Raw genomic sequence first — 25,359 nt, forward strand, 5'->3', positions numbered from 1 at the left:
GATCTAAAGGCTGTCTGAGATCATGTTTCAGGGAAGTCTGAGAAACAGTTGAGAAAATCTATTTTAAAACATCAGCTACAGTACACAACTGCAAACGATTCCATATTTATTGATGACTTCTAGGGAACTCGGTCTGGTCGAAAGACTAGTTTTCAAAGACAGCTGCTAAAAATATACTTCTATAATGGAAATCAACTGCAAAAGTTTTAAGGGGCAAAAGGTTTCTACAGAACAGAAAAGTGACAGAATTTACTGAATCATTTTCCAGGAAGGTATGAGACAGAGCTATCTGAAATCAGCCTGGCCCACAGTGGGAAATAGAGAGAAACAATTTGGTGTTTTCAGGTTCCTTAAAATCTTGACTTAATATTGACTCAGTGAGCTTTCAAACAAGAAAATCTGCCAAAGGCAATACCAAATACTACATATAGCTAAACACTGCAAAACCAACTAATTCTTAGTTTCCTCCCATTTATAGTGTTTTGATTCCAAATCTAACTGTGTTTTCTGAGTCTGTTCACCCAGGCTGCATAACTACATTTGTCAGGAAACCAGGCAGGGAGAAGGAGCTACAAGAGTGCACGTATACCTAAGCCAAACCATGAAAGAAGCAAATTAACTAAATGCCCTCTCTGCAGCCACCTAAAAAGGCCCCTGCTGCTTGATGTTCTCAGGCTCAGAACTTTCTAGGAGTATGTATTTATAGTCTTACATAGGCCTATATTACATATTTCACCAGAGAGGCATTTAATGAAAGGTAACAAGAAAGCTCCTTTATGTCTATTTCCCGCAAATATTTAAGAAATTTGTGATCTACAGCCTGTGAAATCTAAAAATATCGTGACTTTGGAGATGTTACTGGGTTCTGGGTGATAAAACATTAACACAGAATCCATATGCACTGGGAAAAAAGAAGACAACAGTCATAGAAGTCTTCATTAACTTGATGTGAGCTAGAAATGGTGCTCTCATTGTTTCTTCAGAAAATATTATTCTGTTTGTTATTCCTTTAATAATAACTATTGGTATGTGGGATGGCTAGGAAGAGATCACTTTCCTGACACTGCTCAAAAAACTTGTCCTTTGCTACCAACAAAATGCAGCAGCATCTTTCAAGAAAAGCCCAAAATAGAACCAAATTGATCCAAAAACCTAGCAATGTCTTAATACTCTTCAATAAAAATGAACTCTGACTCTTAGAGACAACTGGAACTGTCTCAATCCAAACTTCCCAACATATATATCTAATGTTTGCTTGAGTCATAATCGGCAGCAGGTATCACTCTTTGATTAAAATTGCTGGAAATCAGAGAATATGAAAGGAAGACAATAATCTAGCTATTTTTTTCACTATAATGGTAGCCATTTGCTACATTTTAGTAGTAATCTAAAATATTAAGTACACTTGTTCTTTTATATCCAAAACATACATTAAACATAGTAGCTTTGGGCATCTCTAAACCAACCAAACAACAAAACTGGATGTAATGGAAATATTCTCAGAAGGGAGGAGGCATTACAACTGTGTCAAGTGACAAATGATGTAGTGCTTAAAGATGGAAAGCACTCTGACTTTCATAACTGTGCAGTTGCAAGCAAATCCAACAATAAAAATGGCTCCCAAGAATTTATCTTGGTGAGGACATCTCACAAAAGAGTGTTTGAAGAAGTCAGCCAAGGCACACCTGAACAATGAAGACCACCAACCAACCAAGGTACTATCCCAAGAAGAATGTCACACTGAACACAACGGAGAGAATCACTCAAGTTGTTTCATAAAAATTTTCCTGAAATCATGTTTCTTTCAGTTACAATATATAAAATCTTGTTACAGCACAGAGTCATGCCTCTAATCTTCATTTGTTGTTTATATTGATATGGATAATCCAAGTGCTGTGAGGGCAGGAACACAGACGTACCTTGGTGGGGAGTTCTCTACATATTACCTCTCAAATAATCTGACATGTTCTCATATGTAAATCTTTAAATTCTGCCTCAAAGCCCAGAATGTTAGGAAGTGAGGAGTTTCAGTTCCTTGCTCTGGGATCATAATGCAACCGTGGGAGGCTGAAGGACAAAGACACCCCAACAGTTAAAAAGACCCTACACAAACCCATGAGGACAGCTGAGGTGCTCACCCTCTGTCTAAAAGCTTCTACACAGACAGAGGAAAATGCTTAATCTTGGATAGCATATACTGTGATTTTAAACTTTCAGTGCAGACCACACAGATCATTAGTTTAATGTCATGTAAATCTTCCAAGCTCTCATTTTCTAAGTGTTCTTTAAATCTGCTTTATTCACCAAGAGTAAAAGGCCACCCTCAGGAAGTGATATTTAACCATACACCTTAGAAATCTGCGCAGCTTGTTCCCAAGGGGACAGTCCCACCCCCGTCATCCCTTCAGCTCTGCATTTCAACCCCTTTTTTGGCTTTGGCTCTTTGAAATGGTTTCAAGAAGAAAATTTGCAGAAGTATATTTACTTTGAGGGAGGACAGAGGAAAGGCGTACTTTTCTGCCCATTTAGCCTCTGAACCAACTTCGTGCTGGTGTTGATGAATGCAGAAAGGTGGGAGAGTGCAGTGGGAGGCTGCACAGTCACACATCCAAGTAAGATTAGCCACTACACCAGTGCACCAAAAGCATCAAACTATGGCTTGTGGTAGCATGACAGAATCTGAATGAGAAATTACACAGAAGAAACCTGAAAGAGTAATGAGAAATAAAACCCACTGATTTTCCAACCATGTCATTAGCAGAACCCACTAATACTCTGGATAACCATTTGGAAAAAATTACTGTATCAATTTGCTCAAAACCAAGGAAGACAAATTCTGAAGTTCATTCCACACATCCATCAAAGCTATTTTAACCCCAGATGGCGTTCTATATCAAATTATCTGCTTTTCTTTTCTAAAGTTTTATTGATCTTACCATGATTGTTTGAATATTTTATTTCCACAGGAATTAATTTTTAACTGTAATACAATCCAGCCTGTTGCACAGAGATTGCTCTAGGTGTAGTTGTTTTCCTGGCATGCTACACAATATGTTTGGCTATGATCAATCTAGTGTCTGGACCTCTGCCTGCAGGCAACAATAGGTGCTGACGCTGCAGCCAATAACCCCTTTCAGGAAAGGTATTTGTCCTCAGCCAGCACTTTGAAATTTAGGGGAAGAACACACTTCTGCTTGCACACTGGTGAGAGCCCTTTTGTGGTGACAGATGCAGCTCAGGGCTTCTCCATGCTGGAGGAGCTGCTGTTATGTAGCCTCATTGTTTTCCCTTAGCAGGCCCCTGCTTTGAGGGCGGTACCCACCTTCACATAACCCCAAGGCTCCTCCTGTAGCCTTCTTCTGATGACATATTGTCCCTATATATATGTTGTCCCTATATATATGTCCCCATATATATATATGAAGTTCTGTAAACTTCACCTACTCCCAAATTTCTTCTTTCTTTCTTCCATATCTCCTATTCTGTACACTCTTAGCAGCCTGTGTGACCCTGCATTAGAGCTTGTTTCTCCTTCTAATCTCAATATTGCTAATGTTCCCAACCTAGCTTCCATCCTCAAACACTTTCCCTGGAGCTCTACTTCAGATTTCAGAAGGGAGTTTTGTTGATTTTCCCTCTGCCAATAGCAACATCCAATCTTCTGAGAACTAGCTCCCTTAGTTCAATGGACTTCTTCAAATCTAGGGTTGTCAATCCCATAGGTCTTAGTTCCTACTATTTTTGTTAAACTCTCTCAAGGAAGCAATATTCTTTTACAATTACTTTCTTACCAGTGAAGTCCTTCCTTCATGCTGCATCCACCTTAAAAAAAACCCCCAAATCTACAACTGTGTTATTTGTTGAGGCTCATTTTTTTAGCAACAGAATGCTTATCTCCTTTAAATAATAAATATGACAGGAAGCCTGTAATGTTCACTTGCAAGTCTTATCTCACTAACCTGAGTTGGAACATAGTTCCAAGACTGGCATTACAGTTGCCTTTCAAGCACTTTACCTGACTCCCCTCATGATGGTTCCCAGAGTACAGGTATTAAAGGAGACAGTTCAATGACTGTTTCTGCTTCTAAGTGGAAAAAAGCAGGTTACAATCCCAAGCTTTTTTTCCCTGACAATGTCTAAGAGAATGTCTGAAAACTTCTTGGGAACTGAAATGAGAATTTTCCAGCATTAGAGACTGTGGGAAAGGATTATCCTCAGTGAGGTTGCTTTAAATCCCGTGTCATTCTAAAAGCTCCTATTTCTATTCTTTGTTCTTATTTCTGTTTCAAAGCTGTTTGGATGTGCGCTCCTTTGGGGTCAAGCATGTATCCCCTGAGATATCTGTGGGTGGAAAGACAGGAAAATTTCAGGAAATCTCTTGCTTAGACTGTATTTATCACTGTTGAACTCAAGTACTACTCCAGAGAGAAGAAAATGAAGCATTTTGGAAACACATTCTTTTTCTGCCATTGTTTATGTTGCAGTTAAAAGCTTTTTATCCATTTCCAGTAGAACAGTGACCAAGTAGTAATCTTCTCAAGTGAAGTGACACTTCAGAAAGGGTGCTTTGGTCTGCAGCTGCCATTCTTTTACATAGCAGTAAATACACAGGCGTCTCAGAAAACACAAGAATACCAAGAACAACTTTTTAATTTTTTTTTTTCCTTCTGCTTCATAATTTATTCATAACCAGGTTGTCTTCTCTTACTGTTTGGCTCTTTCCTGACTGACTTTTGGAGAAATGCCATTATTAATTTCATTTGCTTGGATAGGGTTTGAACCAAATTCTTGTCCATGTTACTAAATATTTAGACCATTCTGAAACTTTTCTTAAAAAGCACAAGAAATGTTTTTAGACAAAGCCCTTTCAGTTCCAAATTGTCTTGGATGGAGGCCAGATACATACATTCTCTTCTGAGGTAGATCTTCAGTGGATTACCCAGAGCCTGAGAGTCCTTCTTTTAAAGATGTATAACTCCTAATGAAATATTCAGTCACTTTAAGGTACTGTCAGCTATTCTTTGAAGCAAATTAGGCATTTAGGATTGCATGTGTGCAGTGTAACCTCTCAAAAATAACATAACCTAAAGTCTGGGATAATCAGTATTGTAGTGAAAGCATTGAAAGAGACACTTAAGAGCTCAAATAAAGGTAAGATACCTTAAAGAACACAAGATCTATTATGCAGTTCATACTAAAAGAAGGTCTGTTTATACTTAGAGACACCATCCTATGTGTTCCCATTACACATTCACACACCTTATATTGCAAACAAGCAAACAAACAAACGAAAAAGAGAAGTTATAGCTTAAAAGGGGGTGGAAGGAAAATCTGTAAAAAGACAGATGAGTGAGCCTTCCCCCTGTGCTTGGGAAGATCACAGAGCAGGTCTTCATGAAAGCGGTGTTAAGGCATATACAAGACAGGAAGGTGATCCTAGCATGGCTTCACTAAAGGAAAATTGTGCCTGCCCACTCTGGTGTCTCTTTATGATGGAATGACTATAATGCTCTATAAAGTCACCATATTGAGAAATGTCATCTACCTGGACTTTTGTAAAACCTTCAAGATGGTCCTACACGACATCCTTATCTCTCCAGACTCGAGTGACATGGATTTGACAAATGGGCTATTCAGTGGATAGAGAATTGGCTGAATGGATGCAGCCAGAGAGTTGAGGACAATGTCTCTATGTCCAGGCATAGACAGGTAAAGAGTGGTGTCCCTCAGGGCTCTGTCCTGGGACAGGTGCTCTTCACTATCTTCCTCAGTGACACAGAGAGTGGGATCGAGCGCACGCTCAGCAGGTTTGCAGATGGCACCAAGCTGAGTGGCGTGGTTGGTACAACAAGAAGAATGGGATGCCATCCAGAGGGATCTGGGCAAGCCTGAGAAGTGGGCCTATGTGAACCTCATAAAATTGAACAAGTCCAAGTGCAAGGTCCTGCATCTGACTCAGGGCAATCCCAGACATGAGCACAGAGTGGGAGAGGAATGCATTGACAGCAGCCCTAACGAGGACTTGGGGGTTCTCATGGGTGAGAAGCTGGACATGAGCTGACAATCTGCACTCACATCCCAGAAAGCCAACTGCATCCTGGGCTGCTTCAAAAGAGGTCAAGGGAGGTGATTCTTCCCCTCTGCTTTGCCCTCATGAGATACAACCTGGAGTACTGCATTCAGGTCTGGGGTCCTCAGTCTGAAAAAGATAGGGACCTGTTAGACCAATTCCAGAGGAGGTCCAAGAACATGGTCAGAGGGATGGAGCACCTCTCCTACAAAGAAAGGCTGAGAGTTGGAGTTGTTCAGCCTGGAGAAGAGAAAGCTCTGGTGAGACCTCATTGTGGTCTTGTACTAATTAAAGGGGTCCTATAAAAAAAGGAGGGAAGTGTTTACACAGGCATGCGGGGATAAGACAAGGGGAAGGGTTTTAAACTTGAAGAGGAGAGATTTAGATTAGATGTTAGGAATTCTTTACTCGGAGTGTATTGAGGCTCTGGAACAGGTTACCCAGAGGTGTGGATGCTCCATCCCTGCAAGTGTTCCATGCCAGGTTAGATGGAGCTGTGAGCAATCTGGTCTAGAGGAATGTGTCACTACCCTTTCTAGGGAGGTTGGAATCAGATGATCTTCCTCTGAAATGGAAAGTCCCTTCCATTTCAATGCAAACCAGTCTATGATTCCATGATTCCCTGCCCAAACATCTACAAGAAAAGATACTATAAACAGGAATTTCCTTTGTTCCTGAGTACATTAATTAATGGGTTTTCTAGTAATTCATGATTAATTTTTTCAGACAAAAATGTCCCTGTTTTTTTTTTTCTTTCTTTGCCTTGTTTTCATTCTTTTCCTTATTCACACAACATAAAACTGCCCCATGAAACGGTTGCACAGATTTTTGGCATTAGGTGGAACAAATATAGGTTATTTGTTCAGCTTACACAGGTTATTTGTTCAGCTCACCACCACTAATGTGTTCTTTGATTTTCTGGAGCTTTTTATATTCTCAATCAGTAATATTACCTAGTGCCTAATACATGCAGCAAGCTCCCAATTAAATGGTTGCATATCGTTAATCACCTCTCCACAGGTCTCCTCGGTCAGCACACACCCAGCAGTGCGTCTGAGTGGATGTCCTGCCACCAATGGCTTCAAGTTGATGCATACCATGCACATAAAGCAGAACACAGAAATTAACCCAAAGGATTGTGGAGGGGCAGCAGGCCAGTTCTGCTTGAACTTTGCCTTCCTCTATAAACCTGACTCCGATTACCACCCAAAAGCTTCAAATACTCTCTGTGTTTCAAAGTTTCATGTTTGTCCATTTGGGAATATCTTATACAGATGACCAGAATTACCTATCAGATTCCAGAGAACATTGAAAAGATCCCAAAAGAGGCTGTTTAAAAAGCAGTGATTTTCTTGCTTTTTTCTCTTCCAAAGACATCTTTAAAACACATTCTAATCATTAATGAATTTTTTTCAGAATGATTTTTTTTCCTGGACTAAGGGAGGAAAATTTGATCTTTCTGCCAGAAACTAGTGATGATCTTTACCAATGACTAAACATCAGTGTGTGCCCCATGCAACTGGTGCATCAGCCTTTGCTAAGAAGGGCACAACTTCAGCAGCAAGCGAAAACCCCAGGCAATCTCCACTACATTTCCTGTCAACCAAGCCCTGTTTGTCAGATACCTTTTAGAAAGCATTCTAACTTGACGGAGCATTTTGAAGATTAATACTTCGGCCTTCCTGCTTATGTTACTGAATCTAGAGCACTGGGTTCACCGTGTAGACTGGAAATTCTCAAGGGAGAGAATTGTTCAAACCTTTGCCTAGTAGTGACTCTGAATCTCTGGACAAATGTGTCACTACAATGCCTCAAGAGTCTCCTCTTCAGAGCTATTTCAAGATAGGTTCGGCAACCAGTTGTAACAGAAGTAGCAGGATCATCCTAAAGATGATCTAGTAAAATGTCTAGTTAAAGAAATAAAAGTCTGTCATCAAAAGGAAGATTTTTAGGTTCATTAGTTCTAAACATTTTCTATTTCTGTCATGCTCAGACATCTGTTGGTAACATGCCTTCACAGATAAGTCTGACAGAACACCACAGCTAAGAAATCTTACTCTTCCCATTTACTGTCGTGATACTGCACAAACTTTTAGAGACAACTTCAAATGAGAGCATGTCCAGCACAATTTAGAAGAGCTGAGCTAATCTGTGTTTGCTGATATGATCACACAATGGAACAGTTCCAATGTTTGAAGGTGGTTCAGAACAGACTGCCTCCAGCTCTGCCCCTTTATGTATTATTCGCCTTCTTAAACAACCTTGCATGCAATGTCCAGGAACAGGAAGTCATGTCAGTTGTCCTTCCAAGACACTTTTACGGTTCTTATGCCCGGATGAAATAGCACAAAGGACAGTCTCAGAATATTATTTTGATTTGGCTTAGACAGCAACTTGGCAGGACACAACTGATGACTTTTTGGGAAAAAACACATACACGGGAAACTGCAGACTGCAATGGATTCTTGCTAACATGTCAATGTTTGTGGGGAAACCCCCAGAGCACCTAAGTCCAACATAAATGCTGCCCCACCAGCCATTCATAGAGGAAAACCCAAACTTGTGTACCAAGATTCTTTCTGGAGTTGAAAATATGGAAGGTTAGATTAATCTAACAGCCAAACTACTTTTTTTCCCCTCAAACTTTCTAAATCCACATGCGCACAGATAGCGTGCAAGAACTTGCAAACTAAAGGTGAACATTTTCCAATGCATTGGTTGTCTATGACAGCAGTGGTACGTGATGATCTTAAAGGTCTTTTCCAACCTAAACAAGACTATGATTCTGTGAATGCAGGCTTTCAGGCAGATTTATCACTGAACTTCTCTGGAGAGCACTTAAAACAATCATCAGTTTAAGTGCATCCACCCTATTCTAAACCAGATGTTGATTACCCAGAAATTAATTGTCTGCTCTCTCATACAGCAGTATGTTAGGTGGGAACATACATGAAAACAAATTCCAAGTAAAATTGGAAGCTGTGAGAATGACTTTTACCCTACTGAACTTTATGAAAAGGAAGCACTGTATTTTCCAAGTGTTTAAGATTCAGTTTTTACCGGCAGTGGATGAAGTCAGGAACAGGATTATGCTGGCTGAATGATGCTGCGTCAAGGTTCATGCAAATTTCCACATTGTCTCCAGCCATGATTCGTACTGCAGCTTTATTTTCATCCTCAAATGTCTGCCTTTGCAAGGATGCACACAGAAGCAGCATGAAGTCATCTAGGAGAAAGTAATGATTGCAAGGAAAAATTAAGTCATCAACATAGGTGTAAGGAGAGTTGGGTTATATTATGATGTAGTTACCAGACTGTTTTCCCACACTTTGAACCTCCAAGACTGAGTGGTTTTCAGTGCATTTAACTCTGAATTGAAATTTATTAATAGTTTTATTTTTTTAACCTGTCGTTGTCTATTACTTTTATGAAGAAATAAAAGAGAAAAGGATAAATATTCATAGATTTTGATGTCAAATTATTAAAAAAGGGATACAGGAAAAGCAGATGCAAAAATTACTAATACTGTGAATTATTCTGCTACATTCAAAGCTATGCTTAGTACTCAAACACCAAAAAGCCCTGTCATCTTGCTACTGAAGTGTAAATAAAAGGCTGGCTTCAAATTCCACTGTACAAATGATTTAAGCAAAGGACATATAAACGCTTCATAACTATGTGCTAAAATACTTACACACAAGGAAAACAGGATTTGGTCTCACAATGAAGTCTGGAAAGTATAACCACTTTATGATGTTGGAATTGAAGTTGGCATTGCCACTTCTCCATGGATAGTCTGTGTGGCAGAGCAAGCAAAAATTCAATCAGTACCTCATAACAATTGCTTAATCCTTTTCTTCAGAATACTTAACAATTTTCCAGCATTTTTCTATAGAAGTAAGTAGCAGTAATTTTACATAAAGGGTGTCCTTACCTTTACAAGGAGCAGGTGGGATGCCAATGCAAAGGAAGTACTGGAATGTAATGATGCATGCTAGAAAACAGCAATATTTTGGCCAGATCTCTGCAATAGCTTTTCTCCTACGTCGATACAATACAGCAATCAGCCAGAAGGCATGAATCATTGCAAAAAAATCCATCCTTTGACCAATTACATTCACTGATAGAAGAAAACAGGTCTGGAAATGAAGTAAAGAAACACGAACCACTTTTACAACCTCATGGACAGTCAATACAGCAATAAGAAGTTATTGTGGGTCCTGACAGAATGCTTGGATGTGGCTGTGTCTGACTGCAGGAACCCTGTGCAAACCAACAAGTTGCTCCAACAGCAACTTCCACCACTCCACCCAAACACCCAAATTTTTGATACTCTTCTGTCTAGAGCAGGTTTCCATTATGTGATATCTAAAGATACAGGGAGGAAAGAGCCTTGTCACAATAGCTGGTATGTGAAATGTTTAATTCTTGCCAAGCAAAGAACGTATTACACAGCCACATATTTTGATAGGATGTACAGACGTGGAAAAGAAGAGGAACTACTAAGATTGGAAACACCTAAAATGTAGCCTCGTGTAGGAAATGGGCAAGGCATTTAGACCACACAGCTTCTATCAGTGATAGACAAATCCAGTCAATTCCTGCAAGATAGCTTTAATTTTCCATTATTCTAAGGGCTCTGCATTCCAGCATTTCTGTTCTTTAGCTTCTCTGAAAGCAGTCCCTTCACTCCATTCCATGAAACATGTTTTGAAATTTTGTGAACACTTCATTTATTCAGCACACTATGCTATTTTGGTTTTCTCTCTTCCCAGATTAGAATGATCTTTAAATTATTTCCCAGAGGAAATAACTTGCTGGGCTTTTTTGATTTTCATTCATTCTTTATCTTCAGATGGTTGTGAACAGTTTACTCCATTGATCAAAGTGTTGATAGTGTTTAACAGATAGGTCAAGAGCATCATTATGATTGAATTTAGGATGCATTACTCTGGGAGTTGCCTCCTTCAGATAGGCATAGAAAATCATGAAACATCACTGTTTATGGAAAGGTTTTTTGAAAGTACATTTCATGCGCACATGAACAAATAGACAAGGTAAGGGAACAGAGGTGACTAACATGAATGATGACTAATAAGCCTCCAAATATCAAACACGGCCCAAGCACATGAATGAATAGATAAGGTAAGGGAACAGGGATGAGTAACGTGAATGATGACTAATAAGCCTCTAGATGTCAAACACAGCCCAAGCTACTATTCAAAAATAACACATTCAATAGGTTTGGCATAATAATCTAAAGAAAAATAATACATATTTACCTCCAAACCAAACTTGTAGAAGAAGTAGTTTATGAAATACTTGACACAGTTTACAAGTCCATCATCCAGATGTGCTCTTGTAATATCATGGAAAATGGTTTTAGTCACAGGTGCGGTGAGGTTATTTCGACATCTGTAGTATTCTTGGTGACGGTAGATTGTAACTTCAAAAGCCAGAATAGCCAGCATCAGTAAGTTATTCTATGGGAGATACAGTCAGGACAGTATTAAATAAAAGTCAAAACCACAAGAAGCTATAACATTTTCTGATAAGCATAAACCTGTTAATACTCAAATTGATGTTATCACTGAGGACTTCTGCACTCCAGAATGCACTGGCACCTATTCCCAGCTACTGTGATTGAAACAAATTAAGGGTCACACCAATTCTTGGATTTTGACGAATCATACAGACATCTAGAACACCCATATAAAGACATTAATTTAAATATACTATAATAAAAGCTAGCTGTGGAAATGAAGGGAAGGAAAAAAGCATTTACCCATTCATGTGCCTTCTCATGTTTCATAGTTTCTCTTAAGGTATCATGTTTTGTTTTGCAGGAGATTGAAGATTCAAACATACACAAAAGTCATCTGCAGAGATTGAGCCATCAAGCCCTAACTTTCCAAAACAAGGATGTTGGGTAGAGCAAATTTAGCCTGGGCACTCTTTCACATGAATAATCTATCTGTCAGTCTTCTCTCAGGCACAGCTCCTTCTGTCCCAGAGCCAGATTGACTAGGATGCACTCAAGGGTGGCTATGAATTGATTTTTCATTTATGTCAGGAGGGAGATCTGCCCCATGCTCAATAGAAGAGAATTACTAACTAACTCCAAAAGCTGGTTAAAAAAACAGCTCAGAGAAAGTCCCTAAAGGAAGTCAGAAGTGAAGCAGAAATGGCAAACTCTAGATCTCCCTCCTCTGAGAAATACTTGGGACAAGAATCTCCTGAAACAGGGGCCACTGGGATTTTGATATTTTCTGACAACCTTAAACTGTGTATATAGAATGCTGGAAATTCTTTAAATTAATAAGAGAGATGGTTTTCCCCAGGACTTGGTACATTTTCACTGCAAGTAAAGTTTTTTAAATCAAGACAGGAATAATAAAACATTGCTCACAGGCATCAACCAAAACCGAGAAGAAAAACAAAGGCATCCATTTACTAGTGTTTGAATAAATGCTTCTCTTAACTCGTTGTATTTTCTAAACTGTGGCTAAGGAATAAGCACTTAGAAAAATTAACTTCTAGCACATACCGTCATTCAGGGCAATTACTCTAATCAGACCCATCAGTCCTTTGGTACCTGAATGCCATGTACCTCTTAAGTACTTAGAGATTTTAAATATCACATTTCTTAAAGAGCTTTTAACTCTTTAAGAAATGTAGATGGTAGAGTCCAAAAGTGATAATTCTACATGAAAGAATAACTTAATTGGTACTGAATCCCTTATAACAGGCGCAGTTTTCTGTTGCCTCTTTCCCTCTGCACTTCCCTGTTATCAATGCTTTGCAATACTTTTATTGCGTGTGTGACAGATTATTTATTTCAAAGACAATACTACTTTCATCCCAAATAAAAAATATCTGAATACAGATAACAAAGAAGTTACCCTTAAGTACACAAGAAGAGGGTAAGACTTTCTCAATCCAACCCACTCTGCTGGATCGACTGGCCCACTGTAGAGCACTGAGGTTTTCAGTTCTTCTAAATTGACCTTAGTTTCATTCTCTCCTGGCTAAAAAGAAAATGCAGCAGTTATAAAACATGGCTTTAAGACCGCTTGGGAAGGGTATGATAATCAACGATAATACGTCAGGTGAACTGTTATTTTTGTACTTGATATTTTTGACTTGATCCTTTTGCTCTCTTTCACTGAAGAAGAGAGAGGTCAAACCCTTTTAATATGCATTTGTACTCACCAGTGTACAGTTACTGGAAAAAGTCTTGGGATCAATAGATGTGAGCTGGTACAACATTTTGCAGACAATAATCACACATGTCCAAACAGTGCAGATACTTGATGCCAGAGGGCGAAACTGAGCATATGGCAAAGCAAGAGCCCAGGCAATTAAAAACACAAAGTTAAACAGAGACACCTGAAAACACAAAAACAGTACAGCAATTACACGGAGTAACAAAAAAAAAAAAAACTGAGAAATTTTGACCTTTACCACAGCAGGCAAAAAAAAAGTATAATTCAAAAGAAAGGGACATGCAGAAACTTTGAGGAAAATACCGGAAAAAAAAAAAAAAAAACCAACAAACAACAATACCCACAATAGCACAGACACAAAGTAGTAAGTGAAGAATGAAAAACTTTACAGTTGGTTTAGGAAGAAATTTGCCACCTACATAATATTAATACTATTAGACCCACAAAACTCCATTCTTCCTTATCAACAGATGTGAAATACAAAGGACCATGTGCAGCTTCTGCTGCTTTAGTACACATGAATTGAAGAAGAGATGGCACAGTTCTGTGTGTCTGTGCAACTGACCTTCATCCTCTCGACTTCTCCCCAACAAAAAAAAAAAAAGTGAGAAAAGGGATATTTTCTTTGTTTTTAGTGAATCCTGTCTTACTACCCTGTTCAAGAAATGGCTATATCACATAGAGAACTCACACTGCCCACACCAAAAGCACAGCTAAATGTGTGGCTCCCTTTTTTCTTCAGGCATAATTCCACATTCTTGCTCCTTAAGCACCAGACCAAGTTTAAATAATTTTTCTACATGTACCTTCCCAGTCCTTTTCTACACCTTCCATCCTTGGATGGTGCCCACAGACAGTTTAAGCAGGAGAGGGGTTATGTCTGTTAAATCCAAAGAACTGGACTGAGAAATTGTTAATATCTGGAGAAAAGGTGGGAGCTGAGGCTCTTGAAACAGAGAGAATGTGGAAGATGCCAAGACAGGTTCCCAGCAGGTGAACAAACCCAGCTGGATTCCGTAATTTCATGTGAAGTCTGACAGGAGGAAGCCCTCCCCCTACACCTGGGTGTGTAACCACATGGCAGATGCTGACAGGCCTCCACAGTGTGTAAGAGTGTGACAGTGGGTGTTTACTTGCCTCTTTCACTGTGACCCAGATGATGTAGGAGGAAACAATTTTGATGATGTGCAGCTCCAACAGCCACCACACGAAGACTTGCATCTTGTGAAAATACTCCAGGAATTTCAAAAACAGAACTGTAAGGCGGTCAATCACCAGATGCCATTTGTTCCTTAAGTCTGCAGAGATGTTCAAGCAGAATCATTGTAAGGACAAAAACAGAAGGTCTCTGTGAAATGGAATGCTCCACTAGACAACAATGAGCTTTCTGCTTCTCTTCTAAGCCTTAGAGTAGGATAAGATGGAGGATAAAGGTACAACTCAGTGGTTAACTAACTAAAAATGGGGTTGAAATCCACTTAGCTGGGGTGCTTTCCCTTCTGATCCACATTCCCTGGAAAGATTCTGCACTTCAAAAGCAGCAGTGGTGGCCTCCCTTGCCAATTTTGCTTTTATTCTTCTCATCAGAGCTCTTTTTAGACTCTTGTCTTCCAGTATTTTTGGACCTAAGCTTAGAGATCTCACTCAGGAACTAATTCCAGCCCTGGTCCTTTTCCAGCTCAGAAAAATTAAAAAAAAATTGAAGCTTGGAAGCTATGGACCCAGCCTGTTTTTGGAAAGCATGGACTACTACTACTACTCAGAAAGATTTTAGCCAGATTGGAAGAAATCCATGCACATTAGGACTTGGATTCCTGTCACAGGGGTTTAGACAATTGTACTATAGATATCTTCAGATGTCTTGAAAACAGCACAGCCTCTTAGAGTGTGACCTGTGCCATCACAGGACATCTAAATCAAGAAAGGCAAACTGTAGCCCAGTCAAATGATTCCCTCAGTCGAAAAAGCTTTATCAAGTGGAGATCATGAAGCTGGGTGAAAGTAACCCTTCACAGGGGTGTTTGGCCAAAAAAGCCATCCTCCCAAACAGCAGTCTGGTGAGCAAGCTTGTGGCTTCACCTGTTACACATGAGGGCACATGACAATTCATTTGCTGAACAGTGCCCTCTAAATGATGACTTTGCCTGTGGGCTGGCTGTAAAACTGTTTCGTCTGGCCGGTATATACTCGTATAGAGTCTTCACACTCTGTTTGGGGCTTCAGAAGCATTTTGGAGATTAGGAAGGATTTTGCATGCTGTGTGAACATTCTTATATTTTATATCAGAGATGGAAACATTTGCAAGTGATACAAAAGCAAATCACTGTCTTTGGTAAAAATGCAAAGGAGGTACCACCTTCTTTATGAAATTATTTCAAATTATCACTTTATTTTTTATGTAAGGCACACCAAGATGGTTACTCCACGCATATTTGTGTGAACCCATGCACATTTGTGTGAAAAAGCCGACTTCTGGAATACCTCACAAGTTCCATTTGTTTCCTTTGCCTTTTTTCTCCAAACATAACTTAGAAAATCCTAATAAAACTGCTGAGTGATGTGAATTCTGTAAGCACATAATTAAACTTGAGAAATTAATTAAGCTACAAAACTCTAATCCTACATGTGTTTTTATAAGCACAATGAGAAAATATAAGAGAAGTCTTTAAGGAGTTAGATGTTCTCACTCATTCTTTCATTGCATTTGTTTTCAGTTGCAGTGTTGCATCATGCAAGATGTATCCAGACAGGGCCAGTTAAGTGGAGCAGGCAGATAAGGTGCTCTATCTAGCATGACCAGGTAATACGCAATAAAATAAAATAAAATAAAATAAAATAAAATAAAATAAAATAAAATAAAATAAAATAAAATAAAATAAAATAAAATAAATAAAATAAAATAAAACAAAATACAGGCTTACTGACTGCCTCCACTGAAAGACTGTACAACACTCCCTAGTGAAGTCTGTGCACATGAACGTGTTTAATGTCAAAGCTCTGGCCATGTGGCTGTGTAAAAGTGTTATAACTCCAGTAGAAATAAATGCCATGTGCAGCTTGAAAATTGATCCCCTTGTGCTATTTCCAAGCAACACCAGCTGCAGCTCCCCATTTCCCTGCTTGCATGTGTTACTGCAGAGTAATGTCCACAAGCTGGTGTCTGTCCCAAAGCCCTTCCAACAATCTGGGATGGCTGGAGTGCACCAGACCCCTCACCCCTCACAGACAGTATGAAAGCTAGCCAATAAAGGTTTCCATGACCCATGACCACCTCTGTGATGACAGCTGTTCTAGCCAGGAAAGGTAATTTGTTTCAGCTGAGGTTCAAGCACTTGAATAGATTGTCCAGGAAAGTGGTGGAGTCACCATCCCTGGAGGTATTTAAAAGACATATAGGTGTGGCATTTAGGGGCATGGTTTAGTGGTGGATACGGCAGTGCTGGGTTAATGATTAGATTCAATGATCTTAAGAAGTCTTTTCCAACCAAAATGATTCCCTGATTCCCTAGGGCTGCTAAGCCTGATGTGCTGCCATTTTGCCATGACAAATATCCTCTCCCTATTTAGGTGTCACAGTCCTGTGAATATTGGCATGAGTAACTAAATTTGTAGTAAGGCCCTTTCCAAAGAACTTCCTTGGGTGTTAAATGCTCTTTCCCAGTTTTACTTTTGCCTCATATTACAACCTGAGTAATGGTAATAATTAATTTCACAAGTTCATATTAACAGTATCAAGGATGACAGTGTAAGCCATACCCATGTCTGCCTTTAAGCTTTTTTATGTTCATCTGGCATCAATTACACATTCCATATTCAGAAGTGAAAAACATGACACTAATGTGTACATAAATAACGAAGCAAAGCCATTGGGACTTCAGGGGAGGGTTGCCTTGAAAGCATGCAGTATCAGATATTAAATATGTATGTGTATTATTTTCTCCATTGTAAGGAGATTTCACTCTAAAGAAGTACTTAGGATTCAGCGTAGCATTTAAATAATCTAATCCAGACCACCTAGAAGAAATGGGCCCTGGGTTTCTTTTGGTTTTTTCCTCTCAGCATCCTACAGTACAATTTTTCCCAAGAAGGGCCTGTAGCCTGTTGAATAACTGACAAGTAGCCATCTGCTCAGTTCAGGCTCTTTGCCACTGACTGCACGTGAAACTAGAAAAGAAATCCTGGTGATTGAAGTTAACAGCGATGACCAATAACAAACTACCTGTTGACACTATTAATTAAGACTGAGAAAGAAAAAAATTGCATTCTGCAGAGCTTACCTGTTGTTTCTTCTTCCTCTGATTCATTGTCTTCATCGTCATCATCATTATCATCATCATCATCTTCTTTATCTTCATCCTCCTTCTCTTCTTCTTTTCCTTTTTTGACCCTCCCCTTCCCTCCCTCCCCCTCTGGTTCTTCCATTCTTTTCTCACCAGCCTCTTCCAGCATTTTGTCTTCTTCCTTTTCTCTTCTGGCTGTTAAATTCATCATAGTTATGTCAGGCAGGCTTCCATCTTGGTGCACCAGTCTGTTGGTAAACAGCAGCATGTCAGCAAATTGAGGAATAACGACATCGAAGTCTTTTTCTTTTTCAAACTGTATAATTAGAAAAAAATAAACTGTTCATGGAAGATGCCTTAGAAGTAGAAAAGTTAATGATTCTGGTACTCTCTCCAAACACACACCGAAATTTGAATCGTTGGAATGTATTAGTAACTACTTCTCACTCAGATACTAATGGTTAGTTAGTAATGAGTGGTATTGACACTTAAACTTGACATTTTCCCCACTGGAGAAAATGGTCAGAGTTTAAGATGTAGAAGCATGAAATGACATTATTTAAGAGGAAACATTTCATGACTTCACAGGGGACTTACTCATTTTGGTGGTTTGGTATTTTTTTCTTGAGGCTGCTCAAAGTAATTGGAACAGAAAGAAAAAGGGAGATGAGAACAGAGGGGTTACAGAAGAAGGTCATTGACAAATACGTCATGCTACATCACAAGTCATAAAGCGTTCTCCTACTCCATCTGCAGAAGCCTTCTGATGCCAAGGGCATGCCATCATGACATTCACGGGGTGCTTCTATAAAGAAACATGGGTTTGCAGCACAGATGGAAAGGGGGCAACCTATTTACACCAGTGCTAAACGTGGTCAATGCTGTACCATGCTCTGAGCAATGCAGCAGAACCATTCCAATTATCTGACCTATCACTGTAAATACATTTCCACCTTCTTCCAATTAAAAGATGTACCTGGAAAGCCAAGGAATTAACAATTTTTCCTCCAGCTATAGATTTGGGAACAAACAAAAGCAAGAATTCCATGGCTGCACCTTCAGAAGATTTTATAATATCTGTCTTTGAAAGTGCCATTCATTTTCTCTCTCTTTGCCACATCTCACAGAGAATTTTTCTTTAATTTATAATTGTCTCCATCTAAATCTATCAGTAAGTTTTACTGATAGATCCAGTCTCACTAAAACTGGGATACAACTGATTTAACACAGAAATTATATTTCTCTAGTGCCATGGTGCTTTTTTTCTTTTTCACTGAGATTATTCAGTATATATATTTTCTTTACTAGAAAAAAAAAAAATTTTCTTATGGTTTTCCTTTTTATCCCACAGCTGTGCGGTTGGGACTCACCTTCCATAGTTGCAGAAAACCCAGTTTTTGAATATGACTGCTTGCAATGAAGTCTCCCTTTGGCAAGTGTATAATTAGGTCATTAAATGTTTGGTTATGCTATTGAAATTACTATACTCAGCATACTTTCAAGCACCTGTAAGGCTGTTCTAATATGCTGTAGTGCCATCTCAGGGATTTTTTTTTTCCTTGATGTGAAATTCTGGCCTATAAATATTTAGACAGGAAATTCTGCCAATTTTAGGATTTTTACAGTTCAAGAAACTAAAAATCTGTAATTTTTTTTCCCTGATCATTAAAAATTAAGAGAATAGGCTAGGCAGGTAATGAGAATTTTAAACAAGAAAAAATATTTTTCAACCATTTGGGAACTGCAGTTTCTCCAAGATGGAAACTTTGGTGTCCCAAATGAAGGAAAAAATCAGAGAAATCTGACTAAACAATCCTGAAGTAGAAATACCATACCAATTATCAAAAAGCATAAAAGATGGCTTAAAATTAGAAGTTTAACAAGACATTCAAACACCAAAAACTATCAAGTCATAAAGTTTAATCACATTTTAGCCACATTCATTACTAAAATTCCTCATCATGGGTTGGGCAATAAACCTGAGCATCTAATAGCCTGAAAAAAGATCTTCTACTCAAGAATTTTTTCAGTAGCTTTGGCTACTGAAAACAAAACAATAAAATAGTTTAGGTTGTAAGTGACCTTAAAGTATCCACCCCCAGTACCATGGGCAGTGATACCTCCCAGCAGAACAAGTTGCTCAGAGTCCCATCCAACCTGACCTTGGACACTGGCCAGGACTGGGGCCTCCACCGCTTCCCTGGACAACCTGTTCCTGTGTCTTACCACTCAACAGTAAAGAATTTCTTCCTAACATCTAACTGAAATTTCCCCTCTTTCAATTTGTACCCATTTTCCCTTGTCCTGTTGCTACAATTCCTGATGAAAAGTCCCTCTCCAGATTCCCTGTAGGCCCCTTTCAGATGCTGGAAGGTTGCTGGGAGGTCTCCTCTTCTCTAGGCTGAACAGCCCCAGCTTTCTCAGCCTGTCTTCGTAAGCGAGGTGCTCCAGTCTTCTTATCAACTTTGTGCATCTGCTCTGGACTTGCTCCTGTGTTGGAGCCTTCCTGTGTTGGAGACCCCAGAGCTGGATGCAGCACTCCAGGTGAGGTCTCACCAGAGCACAGTAGAGGGGCAGAATCACCTACTTCGACCTGCTCACCATGCTCCTTTGGATGCACCCCAGGAATCCATTAGCTTTCTGGGCTGTGAGTGCCTGCTACCAGCTCATGGGGAACTGTTCATCAACCATCACATCCAAGTCCTTCTCCTCAGGGTTACTCTCCGTCACTTCTCTGCCCAGGCCATAGGTGTGTCTGGGATTGCCGTGACCCAGGTGTAGGGCCCTGCACTTTGCTTTGCTGAACCTCATGAGGTTTGCATGGGTCCACCTCCTGAGTGTGCCAAGGTCCCTCTGGATGCCATTCCTTCTCTCCAGTGTGTTGACAGCATCACACAGCCTGGTGTTCTCAGCAAACTCGCTGAGGGTGCCCTCAATCCTGCTGTCCGTGTCACCAAGAAAAATGTTGAACGGTTTCAGCCCCAGTACTGGCGTTGAGAGACACTACCTGTCACTGGACTCATGAACGAGCTATTGACCAACTCTGCATGTGGCCATCCAGCCAGTTCTTTATCCACCACGTGGTCCATCCACGAAAACCATGTCTCTCCAATTTGGAGACAACGATATCATATGGGATAGTGTCAAATACTTTGCAGAAGTTCAGGCAGACAATGTCAATTGCTCTGCCCCTATTTATCAACGCTGTACCCTTATCATAGAAGCTCACCAAATTTTTCAGGCATGATTTGCCCTTAGTTAAGCCATGTTGGCTGTTACCAATCATCTCTTTTGGGACTCTTTGATTATTTTCATATCTAAGCTAGCATATACACTAAAGGGATATTAAAATCTCTATAAAGTGACTAAACATCAATGTTCCCTAAAATGACATAACTAACATATTTACCTGAAACTCTAATAAAATTCCAATAAGAGGGTCATGTATCAAAAAGAGAGAATGAATTTTCAGTTCAGTTCAAATGTTGTAGAGATCCCTGGTTACTATAAACCAGCAGAGCTCATTTAAAAGGCAATGCACCATGAAATGAAAGTAACCATATAATCAGACAGGTTTGTATATATGCAATTGCATTGGGGTTTTCTGAGGTCTCTTCCCAAGTGACTTTTATAATGAAAAAAATCTACATTCACACTGGTGTAAATCAAGGACCTAATTACTTACCTCACTGTAAATCAGACAGAAACACAGTAACTCTATAGGATTTGGTACGAGTGGACACATCTTTTTTTATTCAAATAATTCCCACTTCTGTTCTGGAGAACCAGGAGGCAAATGGCATTATAAAGATCAGTACATGTAATATATATACCTGATAAAGCCTCAGTATGAGTTTAGTTTTCAGTAGGCTTCGTTTCATTGGCATCAGTAGGCTTGAGCATTGGATCATGCGCTTAGGAGATCCAAGGATAGACAAAAAGCCCTGCCCACTGTTTGGAAAGTCAGTCTACTTGGAATATTTCTTCCAAAACTTCTTTATGCATTGCTAGGGTTGTTTTTCCAATTTCTCTTTTTTTTTTTTCACTACAAAAAGAAGTCATTTTTTACCTTTATCACATTATATTATAACTGACAACTCTGAGGTATTAAGATATAAAAATTTCCCCAGTTCAGAATTTTTAAGACAAGCTACCCATACAACTTCACAGCTAGTGAGATATGACTTCATTGTTGGAAGCCACAGACGAGTGGGAAATTACCCCAAATAACATAAAGGCATTGTGCCTGATACTAAGGAAGAGAAATAACTAAATAATAATGCAGGCAACAAGCCTTGAAGGTACAGCCACAACTCCTCTTAGCTGAGAGCATTTCTTACTCTCAGGTTCATTAAATAGGGTATCAATAATGAGAAGTATACCAACAGATCTAGATTTTGGCAACAAAGCAAGTTCAGTGGCACTAAAATAAGACATGTGCCACAGGTCCTTGATGGATTCTGAGTACTTTCATGTATTTGTAATTTACTAGAGCAGAAGATTAATTAATTGAATGCACTATTAAGCATCTTTTGTCTTAGATAATTTTTTTGCTGTTTATGGATTCCTTGAAACTTTCTGGCTAAAAGAAATTCTCCAGTATTTTTCATGTAAAGCCTTAAGAACGGATAACTTTCTGCTCTGCAGAACACTAGGGACCCATCTCTCAAATATTTGGTCTCCAAGAACCAAAGGGAGTACACAGTGCCATAGCTCCACTGGCAGGACCTTGAGTGCCTTTACAGGCCTTTAAGGGGATAAGCTGCTTGACTCCAAGCCCTGTTGGGGTATGTGGACAGGCCAGGAATCCTTGGTGCAGAGGGTCCCTCTCCTTTCACTGGGAGCTGCTTCCATGCTGAGGCACTATGTTGTGGCTGCATGGCAGCTGTTTCTGTGCCTGCTCTCACGCCTCCCTGACTCTAAGCCTGACGTGCAGACTGACACACTGCCTCCACTGCAAACCTGGCTTATATCCATGGACTTGCTGGGGCCCCACCAGGCTGTGGCTGACCCTCTTACCGATGCCAGATCTGATCCTCACCCTCAGTTGTTGGTCCATGCTCCTGACTGCCCATGGGTGAGAGCCCAGCCTTGCCTCCTGGCTGTGCCCCTTGGCAATCAGGTTGCCTGCCTTAGCCAAGGTGCTTGCCCTCACCGCTCCCTTAAACACAGGTTTTCTGTAAACCAGAATTCCAGCTCTGGTGAACTTTTAAGAACGGTGACCCAAACTACGTGATGACATTTGAAGAGGAAGCATGAACATGACTCAACTGACTTCTTGTTAGAGCAGGTAGTCACAAATATCTAAACAACGTATCTTCTTGGTATTTCTGTTTATATTGAGCAGCGACAACTCAGAAGTCCTATTCTTTGAGATGATTAAAAAATAGCTCACATTTATCCCAGTGAAGTATTTTGAAAGGAATCTAACTTGTGGAACAGTTTTCAAGATGCCATTTATAAAGGGATGATCATGATGGCAGGTTTTCTAGTTTGGGTCCTGCAGCATGCAACTCAGCCTGTGAATTAACAGCCTTAGCATGCAGTGGGTTCAGTGTCCCCTTTCCAACTATGAATTTTCAGTCTGTACAAACTCGTAACGCATACCACATATTTAACTGAACAGGCCCTTGAATTCCCATTTTTACATGCTTGGAGAAGGAGAGAGAAGTGTGTCTCTGTGTTTGTGTGTCTGTGTGTACATAGGCACATGCAGGCATGCGTCTTTCCATGCACAAACAAAGGGTAGACAAACGAGCCTCCTCAACCAAAACTATTGTCTGCAGCCAATTACAAATAGCACCAATTATTCCTGCATTGAGGCGTGGGCAAAGTTTAGGAGAATGCTCAGCTGGGCGAAGAAACTCAAAACATATAAATATGCATAGGAGGTGTATTAACTGCTTCATCAGCTTAAGGAAACTGCAACGCCTGAACAACATTATCTCCCTGCTTACTTCACAGTACTGCGCAGCAAGAACATACTTTGCTTTAAGGCAACTAAGAAGTAACAGAAATAAAAAGGTATATCGGTTTTGAAGGAAAGGAAGAATTGCAGTACCCACCTATTAATTATTAGATATACACGGCCATTGACTTTGGCATGGCTATGAGGTGGGAGATGAAAGCACAAGATGAAAATGGGAAATGAATTAGAGAGAGAAAAGAAAACCATTAACCATAGGAACGAACACACTTTCCTGTCTACCAATGCGTCTACCATGACAGTGCACACTCGGAAATTTTAACATACACCATGCAGTTAAAAAGTCTAGGAAGCTTATAAATGCAACTCTTCGACATTTAGATCCTATGCAACTTTAGTCAGAACTACAGGTAATTTTCATAGTCCTCAAAATGTGAGAACAGGTGTTACTGCTTTACTTTAAGTAAGCCTTAGAATACTACCATTTTAAAAATATTTTTTTATTTTTCAAAAGGAAAGATGTATAGGTAATTATGGCAGAGCATCATATCAGAGAAATGATCTACCTCGCAGCCTTTATCTCTGCCATCCCATAATTCACGGTACAGCAAGGAAATGGGTTTGGAAAGTCCCAATCAGAGAATTTCTCTTTCTCTTGCAGATTTAAAACTGAGACACTCGATTCTGACACCTCTATAAATAGTGAGAAGTGCCCCAGTCTGCCAGTTCCAATGTGCCAGTTTCTGTGCCCTCTCTTTGCCGCTGGCAGACCCTTACTCTTCAACTCACTCTGCAAATTTTGCTCATGAGAAGCTACATTTTAATGAGTGATCATTCTCAGCAATTTTAACAGGACTCTTCAGTTACACACAACTGTAGTACTGTAATCACACCTGGCAGTTCAAAGGCAGATGGAAGAACTGGATGTGCTTTCTTTATTGCTTTCATGACCAGCTCTCATCTGCTGTGATTATTTTAAGAAGTTTACTATTAAAAGGACTGAGTTATGTCTTGTTACTCAAAATGAAGGGGTTTTTTTTTGTTGCCAAAGGTGTAGCATAAAAAAATGTTTAGAAAGGTAAAACATTTGTTAAGTGAATGCTAATTTATTCAAAGCAAAAACAAAAATTAAGTTTTAGTAGCTTTGGGAGAAAACGACACATACATATGAATCTTGAATCTGTTTTAATTGCCCCTGAAACTTACTGCAAGCATTACTGTTACAACAATTACTTGATTGTTGTGTTAGCTCTTATCCAGCTTTATGCATAACCAATACAAATGTCAGCTGAGTTCTTATCATGAAGCTTTGAGCTATAAAGTCAGCTGATGCTCAACAGTGATTTATTGCATCGAGGGAAGAAAAGAGCTGGATTTTTATATGCAAGGCAGTGTTAGTAGGAGTACAAACCAAGAAAATTATTCTGATTTGGATATTGGTCATAGCAGTTAAAGCTTCTCAGGGGGAAAAAAGGAGATTTTTGTGATTTTATTTGTGATTTTGAAAATACTGCAAAATGTCAAATGTAGCATTTATGGCACATTAAACAGTTAAAAATATTTAGCTACTTATGTGACCACTTAATACAATCTAGTACACATTTAGACTCAAAAAAAAATAGCATTCTGATTCTAAGATTAAAAAGCTGATGATATCACATGATCCTCTTCATCTGTGACTTAAACATCTGTGACCAGACAAAAAGCCTGGTACGACAGTGAATGCCCACTTTCAGCATGGTATCTCAAGGCTACTCATTCCTGGCAAAAATGTTTGCTAGCAATGCCTTAAAATATTTTGTGTCTTCCCCATCAGCAGTTTCACCCTTCGGGAAAAAAAGTTACTTTAGTCACAGT

General features: G+C 39.5%; 1 protein-coding gene across 2 annotated transcripts in view; it reads right to left on the bottom strand.

The window, feature by feature from the left end:
* The window catches only part of PIEZO2 (piezo type mechanosensitive ion channel component 2), a 291,112-nt gene that overhangs the window by 54,136 nt on the left and 211,617 nt on the right, over positions 1–25,359 (bottom strand). Inside the window, exons 18-26 of one of the 2 annotated variants that reach the window (XM_058422237.1) lie at positions 18,174–18,206; positions 17,574–17,824; positions 14,434–14,594; positions 13,283–13,459; positions 12,973–13,098; positions 11,353–11,553; positions 10,005–10,209; positions 9,765–9,866; positions 9,131–9,296 (exon numbers count right to left, since the gene is read on the bottom strand). In XM_058422237.1, the coding sequence (XP_058278220.1) occupies positions 9,131–9,296; positions 9,765–9,866; positions 10,005–10,209; positions 11,353–11,553; positions 12,973–13,098; positions 13,283–13,459; positions 14,434–14,594; positions 17,574–17,824; positions 18,174–18,206 (1,422 nt within the window). The remainder of the gene's footprint in view (positions 1–9,130; positions 9,297–9,764; positions 9,867–10,004; positions 10,210–11,352; positions 11,554–12,972; positions 13,099–13,282; positions 13,460–14,433; positions 14,595–17,573; positions 17,825–18,173; positions 18,207–25,359) is intronic. The other variant, XM_040076457.2, reaches the window with a different exon arrangement.

This window comes from Hirundo rustica, chromosome 1 (genome assembly GCF_015227805.2).
Source record: "Hirundo rustica isolate bHirRus1 chromosome 1, bHirRus1.pri.v3, whole genome shotgun sequence".
NCBI lineage: Eukaryota > Metazoa > Chordata > Aves > Passeriformes > Hirundinidae > Hirundo > Hirundo rustica.